At 47.3% G+C, this 21,505-nt stretch overlaps 1 protein-coding gene across 2 annotated transcripts in view; it reads left to right on the top strand.

Annotated features, from left to right (window-relative positions):
* The window catches only part of BCL7A (BAF chromatin remodeling complex subunit BCL7A), a 55,324-nt gene that overhangs the window by 11,059 nt on the left and 22,760 nt on the right, over positions 1 to 21,505 (top strand). For both annotated transcript variants that reach the window (XM_082269633.1, XM_082269634.1), the window contains exon 2: positions 7,380 to 7,461. In XM_082269633.1, the coding sequence (XP_082125759.1) occupies positions 7,380 to 7,461 (82 nt within the window). The remainder of the gene's footprint in view (positions 1 to 7,379; positions 7,462 to 21,505) is intronic.

The raw sequence follows: 21,505 nt of genomic DNA on the forward strand, positions 1-21,505 counted from the left end.
CGGCCTTGGCAGTCTTTTTCCAATGACCTTTGGCCACACACTCCCTGGTGCGCACTTTTCTTCAGGGTGTCCGACATTTGATTCCTCCGGTGTGGGCTCCGTTACCGCCTTGGGATCTTAATTTTGGTGCTTTCAGCTCTACAGAAACCTCCCTTTAGAAAATATTCAGGAGAATCCCCTGCTTATGCTGTCCCAGAAGGTGGCCTTTTTGTTGGCGATCACCTCTGCATACAGCATATTGAAGCTGGTAGTGTTAGCCTGTCGTTCACCTTATCTGGTGATTCACAAGGATAAGGTGGTGCTTTGCCCCTATCCATCATTCCTACCTAAGGTGGTCCCTGACTGTCATTTGAATGAAGACATTGTATTGCCTTCCCTGTGTCCCAGGCCTAAACATCTAAAATAAATCGCCTTGGATGTGGTCTGGGCAATTAGGGTGTTCCTGGCAGCTACAGAGTCTTTCAGAAAGTCAGACTCTCTATTTGTGATCACGGATGGACTTTGCAAAGGGTTGTCCGCCTCCTCTGCGACCAATTCCAGATGGATCAGACAGATGGTGGTTCATGCCTATTCCATCAGGACTCAGGTTCCTCCTTTCCCTGTCAAGGCGCATCTCTACTCGGGTACCTAGTGCCTCCTGGGCCTTCCGTCATCAGGCGTCAGTGACGCAGGTTTGCAAGGTGGCGACCTGGTCGTCTGTGCACACATTTACAAAGCTTTTTATAAAGTGGATGTATTGGCATCTGCGAATGCTTCCTTTGGCCGCAAGGTTTTGTAGGCTGCTGTTTTTAAGAGGAAAAAAGACCGGAGGGGCCCAAAGGGTCACTCCGGAAAAGTAGTTGTAAAAGGAGAACCAATAACGGTGTAAGATGCAAAGAGAGTCCCTTTACTGAAAATATGTAAATTGCAAATGTATATCATAAATAACCCTCCCAGACACCTCATGATAAAAAACCATGCAAACAATGTTGTCACAGTGGGCACACACAAACGGGCCCCATTCAGTCCTTAATGCATAGCACCGGTGCACAAGCAAATAGATGAGGATTATATCTGATATTTCATATTGGGGAATTTCCCTATTACTATGGAGCCTAGTTCCTCAAATGTCAGTTCATAAACAAGAAATCTTGTGTTTCTGGGGTCAAAGTTGTAAAGATAGCCCATAGTCAGTCCCAAATGCACAGAACAATTGCAGATACGTTGCCTCCTATGGAGGTAATCGCCTGTTTCCACTGCACAGGTGCTAAAATTTAAAGTGCTAGTGATGCAGATATCTAGTCTGCCTAGGCTATGAATCAATGTACATCATCCAGTATACACACTAGCCTACCTGTGTACATCCCAATTCAAGGCTCCACGTGAGCTGGATAGCTGTACAGGCACTATTGCCACTGCAAAACCACAGTCCACTCAGGGAGGCAGTTGGAGAATGATGGTAATTATCACTAGACTTAACTGCTAGTAATCCAGACATTGTACAATGTGGCTGTATTCCTGGAGTTCAGCTTTAGGAACTTGCCCATTCCCAATAAAGCATATTTTTGATTGTTACAAAAATCTGATTAGTTCCTTTTAGTCCTTTCAATATCACATCTATTTGGTTCTGAATTTAAAGGATTACCTGTAGTAGGCATAGCCCGATTATCGCCAATGCCGATATGCACTTTCCCCGATATATCGGTATCGACCCCGGAACTGGCCGATATTGCCGATATTTTTGTGACGTCATTCTGCCTTATTAGGCCACCTTCCTCGCCTTGGACAGCCTTGTCTGAAGTCGAGACTAGTCTTGCGGGAGTATATTACAGCCATACACCCACCCACCCTCCCACAGCAGCCCGGTGCCAGCCAGCCAGCCACCCACATCCACATGCCCTGTACCAGCCAGCCACAGGCACTGTACCAGCAAGCCAGCCACCCACAGGCCCTGTACCAACCAGCCACAGGCACTGTATCAGCTAGTCAGCCACCCTCCACAGGGTGCCAGACAGCCAGCCGCCCACAGGCCCTGTACCAGCCAGCCGCCCACAGGCCCTGTACCAGCCAGCCGCCCACAGGCCCTGTGCCAGCCAGCCTCCCGCCACAGGGTGCCAGCAAGCCAGCCATTAAGCATTAAACAAAAATTAACATGTTCAGTACCAGATTTGTGTCAAAAATATTATTATTTTTTTTCAAAACTTTAAATATACAAAATATCGGCCGATACCGATACGTTGTGACCAAAATATCGGTATCTGCCCTGAAAAAAACATCATCGGTCTATCCCTAACCTGTAGTATTAATTTGTGTTACTGCTCTTATTTTCAGATTGTGTTTGCGTATTCCTTTCTGCTTGGCCCATTGACTACAGAAAAAAGCAAGAATAATAAGGGTCACCTTTTTGTTTTACAACTTTCCTTTTTTCTTTTTTTTTTTTTTTTTTGTGTTTTTTTTATATACATACCTTTGTGTATTTTCATATACATACCGTGTGTGTGGTTTTTTTTGGAGAGCATTGTTAGGCCCCTGTCACATGGCAAATTTGATCACATCCACCTGTCAGTTTTTCAGACAGACCTGAACGAATGGTCCATTTCCCCCTTATAAACAGACACAGCCTACCTCCCGATCCAATCCGCTAAAAAAAAAAAGGTCCTATTCTGTTTAGACAATTGGGTGTAAACAGACAGCCTGGAGTCCATTTACACTTGGCCACCCATAGAGCAGAGAAGGGGGCAGCCTTTTGCCTCATTTTGCGTGAAGGAAAAGTTAAAGCTACTGTTTACACCCTTGTCCTTGCTATAGCTAGCCTTGTTACAATTGTAATGATCAGCTTTTGTTAGATTTCCTATTTCTGCAGTGTGGGCGCACAAGTAGTGTTTGCCTCTGCAATTGGTTACGGTGCAGGATGAGGGGTACAATAATATGAAAGAGATATAGATAGATATATATATATATATATATATATATATATATATATATATATATATATATATATATATATATATATATATATATATATATATATAGTAAAGATAAGCCCAGGATTGGGTATTTATTGTTGGGTTTGGGAAAATATATTTTTTTGATTTTTTTTTTTTTTTTTTTTTTTTTTTTTTTTTTTGTTTTATGCATTTTTTATTGAGAATGGTGCATTTTAATTCACACTTAACAATGTGTTCTATAGCCCATTTACGTTGTTTTGATGCATATCCTTTTGGACCCCAGAAAACAATGTTAGGGATCCAAGTATAGGTGGAGTCTGCTGGTGCCAGAAAATAACTTGGTAAATTTACAGGAGCTAATATTTTACAGTATACAAAGTATGTGTATAATATATTGTAAATAAAAAAAAAAAAAAAAAAGGGCAGGCTAATCCAGGTCACCAGGCTGCCATGGTGACTACAAAAATGCTGTCTGGAAAGTCTATTTGCAATCTCATTGTTTGCAATTATATCAGTTACCACTAGGTGATGTCTGGAAGAAACACAGCTGACAATCATTGCCGCAAGTGCTTGTGTGTGTGCTAGGAACACCAGTATGAATATGTGTGTGCTAACCCCACTAGTGTGTTTGCCTCAGTAGCCTAATGTCTTGTTTGTGAATATGGATCATTGAGGTACATAGCTTTAAATATGTGCAACTAAAGTCTTTTTATGGGTAAAGGTGAGTGTCAATTGTGGTGTTAAAGTGATTGTAAAGGTAATTTTTTTTTCTTTTTTTTAAAATAACAAACATGTTATACACACCTGCTCTGTGTAATGGTTTTTCACAGAGCGGCCCTGACCTGCCTCATCTGGGGTCTACCACTACTCCTCTTATCCATCCCTCCCCCATAGCAAACCGCTTGCTATGATGGCAGATGCGGGGGCTCGATCATGAGCCCGGCTGTGTGCATCACAGGAATTTACTGACAGCAGCAGGCGCCAATGTCTTCAGTTGCTGCCGTATGTCCTGTAAAGAGAGAGAGAGAGATAGAAGAGCTGTTGCAGACAGGCACAGTTATGGATTGAGATTGGGCTCAGGTAGGTCCTGACCAGGGGGTATTTTGCGATTCGGCACTGCGTGGCTTTAACGGACAATTGCGCGGTCGTGCGACGCTGTACCTAAACAAATTTGACTTCCTTTTTTTCCCACAAACAGGGCTTTCTTTTGGTGGTATTTGATCACCTTTGCGATTTTTTTTTTTTTTTTTTTTTTTTTTTTTTTTATCATGCGCTATAAACAAAAAAAGAGCGTCAATTTTGCAAAAATAACAATATTTTTCACTTTTTTTATATGAAATTCCCCCAAAAAAATGTAAAAATCAAAACTTTTTAACATTTTTGGCCAATTTGTTTTATGCTACTTATGTTTGGTAAAAAAAATCGCAAAAAGCATATTTTGATTGGTTTGCGCAAAAGTTATTGCGTTTACGAACTAAGGGAAAGCTTTTTGTCTTTTTTTTTTTTTTTTTGTGGGACTGCAACATTGCGGCGGACAGATCGGACCCTTGACTGACATTTTTGACACTTTTGGGGTTACCAGTGACATTACTGCAGTAATCAGTGCTATATATATATATATATATATATATATATATATATATATATATATATATATATATATATGCACTGTTACTGTAAAAATGACACTGGCAGTGAAGGAGTTAACTTTATTGGAGAGGGAGGGGTTAAGTGTGTCCCTAGGGGCGTGTTTCTAACTGTGATTGGCTGTGGCTACTAGTGTAAGAACCGAGATCAACGGTCCTACATAGTAGAAACGTGTGATCTCCATTCCTACACAGGGAAGAATGACAGGCGGCTTTGTTTACATTAGCCGCCTGCCTTTTTTCCGGTGTAACGGACGATCGCGAGTGCCCGGCGGACATCGGGTCCGCCGGGCACAGGCGCGCGGGGGGGGGTCAGTGACCGCGCGGGAGCGCACCTCCGGCGGCGCTCGTTCCCTAGAGCCTCACAGGCTAGCGACGTAGTCCTAAGTCGCTTTTCCTGTGAGGGGCTGACCGCCGCAGTAAATAGTCGTGCGGCGGTCGGCAAGCAGTTAAGATGGGAGGGGGGAAAAAACATTTGAAAGGGTTTTTTTATCTTTAGTGTTACTAAACCCAGGAAAGATTTTAAGCAGAGTTCCACTCAAAAGTGGAACTTCCGCTTATCTGTCTCCTCCCCAACCTCTGGTGCTACAATTGGCAACTTACAGGGGAGAGCGGTTACCTGTTTGACAGGTACCCTTGTCCCCACTTCCATTGGACCTCGTCACGGTGAGGTTCGGCACAGGTCTGGCCCCTTACTTTTCCCTCTGCTTCATGGCCAATTACCGAGCGCAGCGCGCTTCGCGCATGCGCAGTAGGGACCCAGCCGGGAAGCCGCAAGGCTTAACTGCAGGGTTCCCTTACCAGCAATGGGGGCGGAAGCACCCGACAGCGGATGGAAACATCGGCTGTGGTACTGGACTCCAGGACAGGCAAGTGTCGTAATATTAAAAGTCAGCAACTATAGTATGTGTAGCTGCTGACTTTTAATTTTGTGGGGGGGGGGGGGGCGAAACTCCGCTTTAATTACTTATTTTCAGAGCCCGCTTTGTAGATCTCACACTTTGTGGTAATGTGTTCCTCTTCTGTGGTACCTCTCGGGTCTGTCTTATTTTGAAGTGCTGTTCTGTTTCAAACAGACATCTATTTACACAGCTAGGACGGTTGCCAGTGTCAACTATTATTATTATTATTATTATTATTATGAACATTCTTTATTGTGGGCATCCAAGGGAAAACCGGATAATACTGTCACCAAAATATCCTGTCACAATTATTATTTTTTTATTTATTGTGTGCAAAATTGCTTTTATGTAGACTGATCCAGATTTTTACAATTTTCCTCAACTCCAAGAAACAGGAGATCTCTTCTGAACTGTTCTAAGTTCTTCGTATATTCCCTAGGATAATTCACTGGGGGTGGTAATGCCAGTATTATGGCACTGGCTTCCTAGTAGATACTTAAAATAAGAATTTCATGCATGGTATCTTTTTATAAATTTAGATTGATCCAGCTTGTACCAATGTAACTATGTAATGTATATACCATACAGTACCTGAGTGATACCTCTAGAAGTTGGAAATCACTTTGTAGACACCGCTACATCGGTGATCTTCACTTGCCTCCGGGTCCTGTGCTGAGTGGATGGCCTGATGCATTGTGATTGCCACTATTATGGCTACTTAGCATGGACACAATTTAGAGAATGCTTTCTGCCCTGAATGCAAAATGCAACGCGTTCCTTGATTGGCTCTTCCCCTTGTCCAATGAGAGAATGCTTTGAATTAATTTAGAAAATGGAATGCTTTCTCTGAATGGTGCCCGTGCTGAGCAGCTGACCTCCTGTGTTCAGTGTATAAGGCTGTCCACTCAGCACAGGACCTAGAAGCAAGTGATGGGTGTCTACTACATTGATTTCCACCTTCCAGGGGCAGAACCAGGTATGGTATATACATAGTTACATTGAAACTTGCTGAAATAATGTAGCTTTATTGAAAATTCTAGCATGCCTTAGAGCTGCACGATTATTATTTTTAAAAAAATCACGATCTCGAGTCACCCCCCCCCCCCCTCACGATTTTAAAATGGCATGGCATATTTTTTGTTAGAAAATTACAACATTATAAATATTTTTTTTAGCAGAGACCCTAGTGAATAAAATGGCAACCGTTGCAATCTTTTATGTCACACTGTATTTGTGCAGAGGTCTTTCAAATGCAGTTTTTTGGGTAAAAATACACTTTAATTTAAAAAAAAAAAAAATAACCAGTAAAGTTATCCCAATTTTTTTGTATAATGTAAAAGATGTTACATCAGGAATTGTGAGAGCATCGTGATCTTTATTCTAAGCAAAAAAAAATCGTTATTCTCATTTTATCCAGAATCATGCAGCTCTACATGGAAGCGACGTGCAAAACGTGACCTCTGGATCCCCGAGTTCCTTTCCCCAATCTGTATGGCTGGGGAAGAATGTAATGGAGTGTAATCTGCCCTGCATTCGATTTATTGGAGGGAAGGTGAAACCATCAGGGTTCTTTAATATTTGTTACAGCATGCTGCATTTTAATGTTTCTAGACTCTAGCATGTTCTATTTTCACAAACTCACACCTATCTGATGAGTTGGTGTGAATGGCGGCTATTGGAAATAATTAATTTTAGCTTGTAGTCTCATTGGATCTGTATTGAGCAATGCAGTCTAGTGCATTTGGTGTGAGTGGGCCCTAACAAGTACAGGTCAGGTGCGTGAGTTTTTATAGTTTCTTCTCACTGCTGAGCTAAAATACTTTATATGAAGGTGGATTGTGTGGTTTATTTTTTCACTTTATAATATATTTGATGTATTTCATATAATTTTTTTTTATTTTCAGGGAAAAGAAATGGGTGACTGTCGGAGATACTTCTCTTAGAATTTACAAGTGGGTGCCTGTTGCTGAGCCTAAAGTGGATGATGTAAGATATTCTCAGTTTAAGAATTTTCCTGTAATAAACCATCAATCACATTTCATACCTTATTCGCTTCACAACATGTATTCCCAAATGTTCATATAGTGGTCTGCTTCTTGCTTTACTAACACTGATGGTTTACATGCAGAAACAATTTTTGTTGCATAATATGAACAGTAGTCGTTGTCTGCAAAAGTTTTTATCTTTTTGATCAAACTATTTATTTTGGACGGGTTTTTATGCATATTGCAGTACAGCTATACTTTTCTGTGGGAAAGAAAAGTGTAGAACACAAATGTTACAAACCAAGCTACACAGCTATGTTTCCAAGTAGATTTATTTTACATTTTGGGAAACTATCAAGGTTTTTAGTGAATCCATGCATAGCATAAGCTGTGTAATCATAGAATCTAAAAATGTCCCCCTCAAGTGGTTAGAAGTAGCATTGCACCTTTTTTATGGAGGCTGAAATGTTCTATAAACCTCCCAGATATTTTTTTTTCACTCTCAAGATCGCACTACTTGTTCAGGGGTTTTCAAATCCAAATTAGCGTTTACATAGGTCCAGCATTGTAGGTGATCCGATCACTTAAAGCTGGAACTCCACACTTTAAAAATGAATCTTGCACAGTTGTACAGGCTTCTATCCAGTACAAAAATTGCTTACTCTTAATTTCACTGCACATTCTGAGCGTCTTGTGGTGTGCATTAGAAACTGCAGCAAGTCAGAGCCCACCTTATTTCATGCCTGAAAGTCATCCAGCATCTAAACCAACCTAACTGTCCATGGTGCTCCCCTTTCATTTTTTGTTTTTCAATCACAAGTCCTTAGCATCATCTTTGGGTGTTGCCTAGGGTGGTCTGCTTGCAATTGCAATCTTTCTAGGAATGCCTAAAGCTTCTGAACAGAGGTCACAATGCCCACAAATACACAGTTGTTGATTGGTGCCACTGAGGTTGATAATGACCTTGTATGTGTTGACCCCTGTGTGGGCAAGTCTTTGAGGTGATGATGGCAGCAGTTTAAAACTCCTGAAAAACCTACAATTCTCAGCAAAGAAAACTAAGAAAAAAACCAGACTACTGTTTTTCCCATCCAGAACAGTAGTGAGAGTGACACCAGTCTTAAAGTAATTCTAAAGGCTTAAAGGTTTTTTACCTTCAGTATGCAGCTCCCCCTGCAGCTCCACCTAATACTTGCCCAATCTTGATCCAGCGATGTTCTGTCAATCACAGCCAGTGAACAGGGGGTAGGGCTTGCTATGGGGGTACTCGGCAGGGTGAAGGAGCCCAGAGTGCCGACGGGGGACCCAAGAAGAGCAGGATCGGGGCTGCTCTGTGCAAAACAATTACATAGAGCAGTAATATGTTTTTTTTCTTGCATTAATCGACGGACACAGCGCTCCATAAATCATAACTAGTGGGTTATTTTGCCGCCTTCAGGAGTAGGACTAGGCAGAACAAAAAACACCTGGCTACGCCCATGGCCCATCCTCCACTGATATATAACACCCCTCTCTGCTCTAGGCAATCCGTTTTAATCTGCCTAGTCAGGGGTAAAGACCTAGGCTCCTGGCTGGGATCTCTGGTCCTAGCAATTTTTGCCTTCCTTACATCTTTTTGTTTTTTTCCCTCGGAAGATCTTCAATCAACTGTCGGGCTGGGCGAGGGGCTGGATAATCTAGATCCAGTGGTCCGCCCAGCCCTCATCGTGGAAGGATAAGTACAGTTCCCCTCTCTCCCCTTTTGGTGTTTGTTTTTTTTTTTTTTGTTTTTTTTCGTGGTTGCGGGTAACCTCCAGGGATGGTCGGACCTACCTGCAGGTTCCCTTCTCCCGTCCTTAAATCCCTCACTTAGCTGGACTTTCCCCACTCTCATTCCCCCCTGTCTGGGCCTAGTCTGGTGGGGGTCCCAGGGCAGAGAATACAGCAGTCTCCCCTGCTATCCCCACTCTGTAAGGGTTCTGGGATAGTGTGTGTCCTGCACTGGTAGTCTGGAGGGTTCCCAGTGTAGGAGACCCCTAGGTGCATGCCCTGCTGTTTGCAGTGTGGGTATAGTAAAGAGGGGTCCCAGTGCAGAGACCAGTGCAGATGCACAGCAGTCTCTCCCCTAAACGTGTGTCCTACCTTCAGGGGGAGTCCCCTTGCAGAGGGTGCAGCGTTGCAGAGTGCAGAAAAGATCCTGGCAGCATGCTTCAGTGTTTGGAGCTGATGGTGGCCATTTTCCCTTAGTCTAGGTGGTCTCCGGTTGGCAGCCTTGTTTATGTAGCTGGATGATGTCACGGGGGCCATTTTCCCTTAGTCTGGGAGATGCTGGAGACAACTGAAGCCTCGTGGGGATGCCAACGCTCCTCCTTAGTTTCCTCTTCCTGTACCCAGGACATATGAACAGGGATGGCGTCCATGATGATGCTGGGTTTGAATTCTCTGCGCTCCTCTGGTCGGTAGGGTGAGTCTTTGGGTGTCCATCTTATCTCTCTCTCTCTCTCTGATGATGGGTACCCTGAGCATTGAGGGGATCCTTTAGTGATGCCAAAAGATCGTTTTTGTACTGCATAAACTTTCTTTATGGAGTCTCAGGGTCACATCTCCCCCACTGACCCCCTCATGGAGGTGACAGGTCCCTCGGAACCCCAGCTTTCCATGGTTGCACTGACGGTGGTCCTGCAGTCCTTGGTGTCCCGGGTGGAAGTGGCGTGTGGGCAAAGGCCCAGGAGGAAGCGTCCCCCCCCCGCCTTCCTCTGCTCAGGCTGTCTCATCTAAATCTGAGCCTGATACCATCATGAACACTGTATTTAATAGCGGGGGGATTTAATATCACACCCCTTGATCCATCAGAAAGTGAGGATGATTCCTCCATGGTCGCAGCGGCAAATGAAAAGCCGCTGGTAGGCGCACTTAATAATGCAGTGCGTGAGACTTTAAAGATGGAGGATGAGGCTGATGTAGCCACAGAGGTGGCTGTGTCGTTTGGAGTACAATGCGACTTATGCGTACCAAAGGGGTTTCCTTATGTGCCTTATTTTGACAGGTTTTCCTGTAAGGAATGGGAACAACCAAAATTACCCTTTGTGGTCCCCAAACATTTTGCTGTAGGTTACACTTTTGAAGAGTCCCTTTTTAAAAAAGTGTACTAGTCCACCAGTGGTGGACCCTCCTGTTTCCAGGTTGAATAAAGCAACCATGATCCCAGTAGAGGAATCCCCATCCTTTAAGGACCCGGCTGACAAGAAAGTGGAGGCTGTGGCACACAGCATGCTTACTATGGCTGGTTCGGCTTTGCGGCCGGTCTTTGCCTCAGTCCTGGTGTCTCAGACCCTAACTGAATGGGCCAAGCTTTTGCACCAGGGCCTGGGGGGTGAATCAGGTCCCGCTGCTTATGTTGATTTAGCAGACCAGTTGGACCATGGTGCAAAAACGATAAAAAAACTGAATCGCAGGTAGACGTTCTCAAGCCACACTGTTCCAGTGGGCGAGAATCAAATTTGAAACGTACCTTACGGTCTAATGGTGACCGGGAACCCTGCGCAACCAGGGGTGCAAAATGGTAGACAAATTGAGGGGGGGGGGAAAGGGATTCCCTCCTGGAATGGTTGCAAAGAAGGGGCTCACAGGGATACTGGTGCAGACATAAACTTTATTGGTGATAATGCACACATAAAAATGGAAATCACAAAATTAAAATGTGTGAAGACTCGTCAATGTAGACTGAATGACCCTGAAGACCCCTACGGGTGTCAGGATGAACATAGACAGCAACAACACACGCTTCTGTCCCCACCCACCAAATCCTGCTCTAAGGCACAATTGGTGCAGGCTAGGTGTGATATGTCTGAATCAGACCTCAAATCACTCTCAAAAGCCTGGACAATAGTGCATTTGGCCAACAGTAAACAGACTGGGGGGCCAAAAAGTAACTAACTGGGCATGCCCGTTGTATCAAGTGAAGAACTGAATGGTAGATTACTGTGTGTGAAAACAAAGTCACCAGAGAATCACTTAATGTATGGTAGATGCATCACCATGGTGTCATAGTTCCATAAGATTGAAGGCAAACAATAAGTCTTCCTGTGGTGTTTGTCTAATCTCCTGACGGGGTACTTCCAGAAGGACCTGACCACATTAAGCAGTTCAAGGAATAATGTACTGAAAGGGTAGCGGCTTAAACAGCCGGTTTGCTTAAACAGCAATGGAAAAGTATAATAGTCTCCAAAGAGAGACCCCCAGAATTTGGGGAGGGGATATCAGGTTTCCCCTACAACGGCAAATTGCCGGAGATATAGCTTGCTGGCTTAATAGTCTGGATGTGGCAACACTGAAACATCACCTGATAGGGTTAGGATGTAGTGTATCTGCATGTATAATGTCCAGTTCGGACCCGTGGCTGGGATTCCTAGGAGTTCCCGGGGTGTGGTATACCGACAGTGCAGAATATGTAATCCAATCTAGAATATAAGTGTGGAGAATCGGCTCTTACCAGATATCCCCTGTTATCATCGATACAGCCAGAGATGAAGTACCTTCTCAAGTTCTCTGGTCCCAGAGGTGGGTGACAGGTGCAGATTGTAACTTGCCAGATCATCCAGAGTCCAAGTATCACTGCTGCCGATCGCAGCTGACATCTCACGTAGTACCGCCAATGAGCTGATTTAGCAGGCTCAGTCCCGTGTCAGGAAGTGTCCTTGGTAGTTTTTCCGGGTCGCTGCGGAGATGTTGCAGCCAGTCAAGTTCACACGGTGTAATCTCGAGCAGGAGACAGTGGGTGGGTGGAGCGTCAGCGTGTGACATCGTTGGACCATGGGCTGCAGTTTTATTTGTGATTCAGCTCCTGTGCTGTCCAAACTTTCTGTTTTAGCTGTGGTGATTAGGGGCGTGCTGTGGCTTAAGAATTGGTCCACAGACCAAGCCTCTAAGAAAGCTTGAATTGATCTGCCCTTTAAAGGCAATCGCTTGTTTGGGGCTACCCTGGATGACATCATTAAGGGTATCATGGGAGGGAAGAGTACCTTCCTGCCACAGGCAAGGAAATGGAAGGAGCCTCGTCGCAGACGGGGGCCCTCCTTCTCAGCCCAAAGAAAATTATTTTATACTTCTGGGACAGGATTAGGGAAATAGATCTTTCTCTTACGTCCTCCGACAGTCGCCGCCATCTTCATATTCGTCACAATGGGGGTATTAGACTTTGCTCCGAAGGAGTAGCTAGGCAACAGAATATGTTAATATAAAAGCTTTAACACATCCCACCCCCAGGGGGTGGTCCCCTCAGGCAATACCCTCCTACTTCCTGTATCCATACCTCAGTTTCAATGTCTAGCTTGTCAGGAGTAGCTGGATGTCTCTATGCTGGGGCATTTTGTCTCAGCCTTTCTCTTTGAGTTTTTGTTTTGAGTTTTTTCTCACTTTGTACTTAGCTGTTATTTTTGTCAGCATTAGTTAGTTCTTCTGATGAAGAGGATTCGTGCGGGCTGGGTCTCGGGCTGATCCCCCTGGTCGCAGGTTGTGGGTCAGTGGCTTCCTAGCCTGCCATCGAGCGTTCAGCCAGGTACCGCTCCTGGCACAGTGAACGACCCATCCCTGTTAGGTGCAGGGATGATCGGTGAGGTGGCTACCTCACTGGACGCTGTGCGGTTTCTTAACCCCGATTCTGTGCGTCCTGGATGCGACTCTCCCTGCCTCATGTGCAGCGTTTTGTTCGCCTGTGCGGGTTCCCCACGCCATTAGGAGGTAAGTGTATCTATGTGGGGACCTGTCTGTCGGGGGGTGTCAGTCTGGGACTGTGTAACCTGCCTCTGTTCACACTATTTGGCTCCCTGTCACTCTGACTGCACGCTGTGGGCTGCAGGGGGGGGGGGGGGGGCTGTGTGGCACTGTCTGTGTCAGCCTTTGTACAGTGTGAAGGGCTATGTGCTGTGGGGCATGTTTTTTGGCATGTTGGGGCACAATACAGCTATCGCTGCGGCGATCCGCCATGTTTTTTTGCATGGGTGGTGTTGTACTACATCACAGGAGTGGGGGAGCGGCGGTTTCGGCGCCAACCGACGCCATTTTGCCTGCGCTCGCCCCAGCCGCATGTTTTCAATGCGGGCGGCCATTTTCTTGTAGCCTTCCATAGGCTTTGATAGAGCGCCCTGATTTCATCACTTCCTCTTTCCTGGTGTGCACCGATCGAGGCAGCAGCAGGGGTCCCCTCAGGTTTTATCTTTCTGGTTTTCCTATATCCATTGCCTGTATTCTGTTTTATCCCTGTGGGGGTCTCAGTGTGCCTGTGTGTGTGTGCGGTGGGCTGCGCTCGCCGCGCTTGTTAAAGGGGCAGTTAACCCTTTATTCTCCGGCAGATTTTTTGGGGCAATGGATTCTCAGGAGGGCAAATTTCCTGCCACCTTGGTGGGAAGCCAGGGGACTGCTGTTTCTCCCCCAGGGGGGGATTTGGCTGCGGTTGTGGCTAACCTTGCTGCTCAAGTGCAAATGCTTGTGGCTGCTCAATCCACAAAAAGGTCCAGAGCTTCAATTTCCTCTGGCTCAGAGGGCGATGGTGATGGGGCTGATATGGCTGGGGTCTCCCTATCGGGGTCCCGTTCCTCCCTGGATCTTGTGGGGTCCGAGGTGGAGGCTGAGGTTGAAGGGGTGGATAATTCTCCCCCTGGCTCGTCTGAAGAGCTTGCACTCATGAATTGGTTGCTTCTATTAAGCAGACGCTGCGCTTGCAGGATGAGCCATGTCCTCCTACTGCCTTGGCAGCTTATGGGACAAAGAGAAGACGCAAAACATCGCAGGTTTTTCCCTGCACGGATGATTTCCAGAGCGCTGTTAAGGAACAATGGCGTAATATCCGCAAGCCTTTTGCGGTGCCCAGTAGGTTCAAACTGCGTTATCCTTTCACGCCCGCTACTGATGAGCGTTGGTGCGTGCCGCCTCCGGTGGATCACGCGATAGCGGTTTTGAATAAGTCTACTGCGATTCCTGCTGAGGATACCCCGGTGTTCCGGGATGCCACGGACAAGAGGCTGGAGTCTCTTGCCCGTCATACCTGTTCTATTATGGGTTCTATGCTGAAAGCTCTGTTTGCCTCCCTTATGGCGGCCCAGGCAGTCGCGAGCTGGACGCAGGTGCTTAGGCGCATTTTGGTGGCTGATTCTGCCCCATCGGCGACATTGGATATGGTGGATCAAATCCATCAGGGTGTCATGTATTTGTGCGATGCGGACTTGGATATGGTCCCGTTGGCCGCACGTGTACACGGTGTGGCGGTGTTGTCTCACCGCCTGGTTTGGTTGAAGTGTTGGTCGGTGGACCAATCTTCGCGCAAGACCTTAGCCAATCTGCCCTATGACGGTTCTCGCCTTTTTGGCGAATCCTTGGATACACTGATAAAGTGGATCACGGGGGGTAAGAGCACGCTCTTGCCCCAGTCCCACAAGGCTAAGGCGACTCCCGGTAAGAAGCATGCTTCCTTTCGGCCCTCTCAGGGGTCCTTTCGTGCCTTTCGGTCGCACTACAAGGGCAAGCCGTTCAAAGGTCAGGGCTCCCAGAAGAAGCCGTGGACAGGTAAGCAGAAGTCCGGCCAGTCCGGATCCGCTGCCCACAACAGTGCGGCCTGAAGGGGCGCCCTCACCCGGTTCTGGGGTGGGGGGACGCTTGCTCGGTTTTCCACAACCATGGCTGTCCCGGGTTCGGGACAGGTGGGTTCAGGAAATCGTTCGATCTGGTTACAAGATCGAGTTTCTCTCTCGGCCGGAGAGCAGATTTTTCCCCTCAAATCTTCAACTGTCTCCAGAGCGTTTGCGGGATATGCACCTAGCGGTGCGGGACCTGAGGGCTCAGGGAGTGGTGGTTCCGGTGCCTCATCGGGACAGATTTCGGGGGTTCTATTCCAATCTGTTCACCGTGCCCAGGAAGGAGGGCAAGGTACGTCCGATTCTGGACTTAAAAGCTCTGAACCGCTTTGTGCGGGTCCGCAAGTTCCGCATGGAATCTGTGCGGTCGGTGGTGGCTGCCCTGGTTCCGGGGGAATTCATGGCCTCCATCGACTTGAAGGATGCGTACCTACACATCCCCATTTTCGAGGGTCACCAGAGGTACCTTCGATTTGCCATTTCGGAGGATCACTACCAATTCGTGGCGTTACCTTTTGGCCTCGCTTCGGCTCCGCGGGTTTTCACCAAGGTGCTTGCACCGCTGCTGGCCTTGTTAAGGGCCCAGGGCATCTCTGTCCTGGGGTACCTGGACGATATTCTGGTTCGGTCTGCGACCAGCCAGGGTCTGGAGTCGGATCTGTCCGTCACGGTGCAGACTTTACAGGAGTTTGGTTGGACGATAAATTATCCAAAGTCTACGCTGTGTCCGTCGGTTCGTCTTCCCTACTTGGGGATGATCCTGGACTCGGTCCAGGCGAAGGTCTTCCTGCCGGACGACCAACTCAAGACTCTTCAGGGAGAAGTCCAGTCCCTCAAGGACGTTCCGTGCTCCTCCCTGCGGAAGTGCATGCGGTGTCTGGGACTGATGGTCTCGGCTTTCGAGGCGATTCCCTTTGCCCAGTTTCACACGAGGGGTCTCCAGGCGGAGATCCTGTCCAGGTGGGACGGGCGTCCGCAATCTCTAGATGTCCAGATTTCGTTGAGTCATCGCACCAGAAGGGACCTTCTGTGGTGGCTCCAGTCCCCGGCGGTGTCGGGGGGAAAGTCTTTTCGTCCTCTTTCATGGACGGTGATCACCACGGATGCCAGCCTGTCGGGCTGGGGTGGTGTTCTGGGCGTTCTGTCTGCCCAGGGAATTTGGTCGGAGGAGGAATCCTCCCTTCCAATCAATATTCTGGAGTTGCGTGCGATAAATCTCTGCCTTCAACGTTGGACCGACAGACTGCTCGGCTGTCCGATTCGAGTTCAGACGGACAATGCCACGGCGGTGGCTTACGTCAATCACCAAGGGGGCACCAGGAGTGCCCGCGCGGCTCGGGAAGTGGCCGACATTCTTTCCTGGGCCGAGACTCATGTCCCGGCGATATCGGCGGTACACATTCCGGGGGTGGAGAACTGGCAGGCGGATTATCTGAGCCGCCAGACCCTGGATCAGGGGGAATGGTCTCTCCGTCCGGATGTCTTCCAGATGTTGTGCGCGAAGTGGGGTCTTCCGGAGGTGGACCTGTTCGCGTCTCGTCTGAACAACAAGGTAACAAGGTTCATGGCAAGAACGCGCGATCCTCGGGCAGACGCGTCAGACGCGTTGGTAGCCCCGTGGCATCAGTATCGGCTGCTGTATGCGTTTCCGCCGATTCAATTGCTGTCCAGGTTCCTTCGCAGGTTGATCTCGGAACCACACATGGTGATTCTTGTGGCACCGGACTGGCCTCGCCGGTCCTGGTACGCGGACCTCGTGAATCTGGCGGTCGACGCTCCTTGGCGTCTGCCTCTTCGAGAAGATCTCCTGTCTCAAGGGCCGATATTCCATCCTGCTTTACAGTCGCTGGCTTTGACGGCCTGGCTGTTGAAACCGAGGTCCTGAAGGATAGGGGTCTCTCTCCGGAGGTCATTCACACTTTGATAACGCGAGGAAGTCTTCCTCGGGGAAGGTCTATCACCGTACTTGGAAGGCCTATTTTGCCTGGTGTGAGTCCAGGGGGTTTTCACCTCGCACTTGGTGCCTAGGGTGTTGTCCTTCCTTCAGACGGGTGTCGACCAGCGTTTGGCGCTGGCTACGGTCAAGGGTCAGGTGTCTGCGCTGGCCGTTCTCTTTCAACGTCCTGTGGTGTCTAACTCTTTGGTTAGTACCTTTGTTCAAGGGGTGCGACATCTGGTCCCTCCTAGGAGGGAACCTTTACCTCCTTGGGACTTGAATCTTGTTCTGTCCGTGCTACAACATGCTCCCTTTGAACAGATCAGGAAAATCTTGTTGTCCATGTTGTCCAAAAAAGTCGCTTTTTTGGTGGCGATCACTTCGGCTCGCAGGGTTTCGGAGCTGGCAGCTTTGTCCTGCAAGTCTCCGTATCTGGTCCTTCATCTAGATAAGGTGGTCTTGCGACCTAACCCTTCTTTTCTTCCGAAGAGAGTTTCGGATTTTCACATCAATGAGGATATTGTCCTGCCTTCGCTCTGCGCGAAGCCCAAACATCCGAAGGAGGTGGAGCTGCATTCCTTGGATGTTGTTCGGGCGATTAGGGTTTACCTGAAATCGACTGAATCTTTCCGCAAGTCGGATTCCTTGTTTGTCCTTCCTGAGGGACCTCGGAAGGGCTTGGCTGCGTCGGCCTCTACCATTGCCAAATGGATCAGACAGACTGTGGAACAGGCCTATGCTTTGAAGGGGAAAGTTCCCCCTGTGCCTGTGAAGGCGCACTCTACAAGATCTCTGAGTACGTCTTGGGCCTGTTGTCATGGGGCTTCTGTGGCCCAGGTGTGTAAGGCGGCGACTTGGTCGTCCGTTCACACCTTCACAAAATTCTACAGAGTGGATGTTCAGGCATCGGCACATGCTTCCTTTGGCCGCAAGGTTCTTAGTGCGGCAGTTCCTTAGAGCCTCTTGTATGGGCTCCTTGGCTGTTTGGGATACTTGTTGTTATCCCTGGGTTATTTGTTTTCCTGGGTTTTTGCTTCTGTTGAGCAAGTTTTTTTTCTTCTCTTGTTGCCCAGATGGTTTCCTTCCTTTGGTAAGGTTCCTTTCTCTGCTGTGGAGACGGCGTTGCCTTGGGCGCGGCTGCGTTTCCCACCCCTCATGTTTGCACTGCTTTGGGACGTCCCCATTGTGACGAATATGAAGATGGCGGCGACTGTCGGAGGACGTAAGAGAAAGCGGAATTTTTGTAAAATCTTACCTGTAAAATTCCTTTCTCTGAGTCCTCCGACAGTCGCCGCCCCCGCCCCTCTTTTGGGGTTGGTTGTATACTCTACTGCTATTCCACTGAAACTGAGGTATGGATACAGGAAGTAGGAGGGTATTGACTGAGGGGACCACCCCCTGGGGGTGGGATGTGTTAAAGCTTTTATATTAACATATTCTGTTGCCTAGCTACTCCTTCGGAGCAAAGTCTAATACCCCCATTGTGACGAATATGAAGATGGCGGCGACTGTCGGAGGACTCAGAGAAAGGAATTTTACAGGTAAGATTTTACAAAAATTCCGTTTTTAAATATTCCCCGGGGGGTTCCAAGCAACCTTGGTCTGGTAAGCCTAGAGATAGCTTCCCCGGACCAGCAGACAAGACTCCTTCAGCATGAAGGTCTGCCCTCACCCATTATTTGGGTGGGGGGACATCTTCGCTGATTTACGGCTCCGTGGACATCGTTAATGAGCGTCAAGGAGATCCACAAAATGTTTATTTTGGGGGTACCCATGAAGGGGACCAAGCTTGTCCTTTTTCAGGTTTTTTTAGGTCCTGAGTCTCCTTGTGCAGATTTAATTCCTGCAATGGTTCAGGAGATGTCTGAACTACCTAAGGTCCCCCCTATCCCTGTCCATGGAATTGATTTACCTAGGTCTAATTCTATTCCTGCCCAGGGTGGTCCTTCCTCTGCGCAAACTTCAGGGACCACAGGCTGTGAGTCACCGGCTGCGGTCACACAGATGGTTCTCTCATTTTGTATACAGATTCTGAGTCTGTTATCCACTTTCAAGACAGTTCTGTTTGCACATGCAGCTCCTTTAGCAGGTTCTGCTCCACAGGAGGATACCAAAGTTTGTGACAAAGGTAACGGGGTTCTCTGACTGACTCCGCAGGTGTCCAAGGGCCATGGTAAGGCCAGTATAATCCTTGGCTAAGGGTTCTTCTGCATTTTTTGCAAGGAATCAAGAGCGAGGATCTTCCGATCATCCTGGTGCCTGTAAACTTCCTTTGGGAGCTTCCTCTCAGAGAAGACCAGTTGTCCCAAGGGCTGATCTACCATCCTGCTTTACAGTTGCTGGTTTTAATGATTTAGCTATTGAAAGCCAGGTACTGAGGGATAGAGGTCTGTCTGGGTCAATGATCCCTACTATGGTGAAGATGAGGAAGTTGTCCTCCAGCAAGATATACCATTGTACGTGGAAAGCATACATTTCTTTGTGTGAGTCGATTGCCACTCATCCTCAATCCTTTTCTGTGGCTCTAATCATAACCTTTCTTCAACAGGGCGCTGATCAGAAGTTGTCCTTGAGTACTATCAAGGGCCAGGTGTCTGCCTTGGCAATCTTCTTTCAGGGACCCCCTAGCCACGCACTCTTTCATTGGTACCTTCATTCAGGGGGTTTGACATGTGGCACCACCAGTAAAGTCTCTTTTGCCACTATGGGATTTAAATTTAGTACTTTCTGTTTTTTTCAGAAACCTCTAACCGAGAATATTCGAGAGATTCCCTTGCCTACGTTATCTCAGAAGGTGACATTCTTGGTGGCTATTACTCGACTCCCAGGGTATTGGAATTGGCGGCCTTATCCTGTGGCAGTCCATATTTAGTGGTCCATGGAGATAAAGTGGTTCTTCGTCACTGTCAATCATTCCAGCCCAAAGTGGGCTCTGACTTCCATTTGAATGAGGACATTATGTTGCCTTCCTTGTGTCCCAAGCTGGCTCATCCCAAGGAATTTGCTTTGCATACCTTGAATGTGGTTTGTGCGATTCGGGTGTATCTGGCAGCTACTAAGTCCTTTTGGAGGTCAGACTCGCTTTTTGTAGTTATGGACGGACCAAGTAGAGGGCTGGCCATTGCTTCGGCTACCATCTCCAGATGGATCAGACAGACGTTGACTCAGGCCTATTCCATTAAATGTCAGGTTCCACCTTTCTCTGTCTGAGTGCTTCTTGCGCCTTCCGTCATTGGGCTTCAATATCGCGCGTTTGCAAGGCAAGTTTGCATACCTTCACAAAATTCTATAAGGTAGATACTTTGGCATCTGCAGATACTTCTTTTGGCTGCAACGTTTTGCAGGTTGCAGTTTTTAAGAGGGACTGTTCCCTCTTGAGGGTGTTTTTTCTTTAAACTTTTATTTTTCAGACGGGGCTCCTGTGTCCTGGTTAAGGGCACTTATGTTAAGCCTTGGGTTATTTTCCCCACCCCTAATTTTCTTTTTGGCACTGCTTTTGGACGTCCCACTATTTATGATCTATGGAGCAGTGTGTCCGTTGCATGAAAGAGAAAATGGGATTTTTGTACTTGCCATGAAATCCATTACTCTGAGTTCGACGGACACAGCACCCACCCTTCTATGGAGTTCTGATACTTCTAATACTGCTTGCTACTCAACTAATTATCTAGACCAGAGACGAAGGGGTTATATACCAGCTGAGGACAGCCCATGGGCGTCCTTTGTTCTCCCTAGTCCTACTCCTGGAGGAGGCAATATAACCCACTATTTAAGATTTTTGGAGCGCTGTGTCCGTCGATTAACTCCAAAAATCCTTTTTTTTTTTTTTTACTTTTTAGGCTGTTTACTATACACTATATTACCAAAAGCATTGGGAAACCTGCCTTTACACACACATGAACTTTAATGGTATCCCAGTCTTAGAGCTGCAAAGGGTGGGCCAACTCAATATGGAACCTTGCAGACTAACAGCTTCAACTTTTCTGGGAAGGTTGTCCACAAGGTTAAGGAGTGTGTCTATGGGAATATTTGACCATTCTTCCAGAAGTGCATTTGTGAGGTCAGGTACTGATGTGGACGGGAAGGCCTTGCTTGCCGTCTCCACTCTAATTTATCCTGAAGGTGTTCTATCAGGTTGAATTCAGGACTCTGTGCTGGCCAGTCAAGTTCCTCCACCCCAAACTCGCTCATCCATGACTATATGGACCTTGCTTTGTGCACTGGTCCAAATAATTTGGTGGAGGGGGGATTATGGTGTGGGGTGGTTTTTCAGTGGTTGGGCTTGGCCCCTTAGTTCCAGTGAAGGGAAGTTTTAAGGCATCAGCATACCAAGACATTTTGGACAATTTCATGCTCCCAACTTTGTGTGAACAGTTCGGGGATGACCCCTTCCTGTTACAGCATGACTGCACCAGTGCACAAAGCAAGGTCCATAAAGACATAGATGAGCAAGTTTAGGATGGAGTAGCTTGACTGGTCTGCACAGAGTCCTGCCCCTAAAC

This window comes from Pelophylax lessonae (genome assembly GCF_965119305.1).
Source record: "Pelophylax lessonae genome assembly, chromosome: 1".
Lineage (NCBI taxonomy): Eukaryota > Metazoa > Chordata > Amphibia > Anura > Ranidae > Pelophylax > Pelophylax lessonae.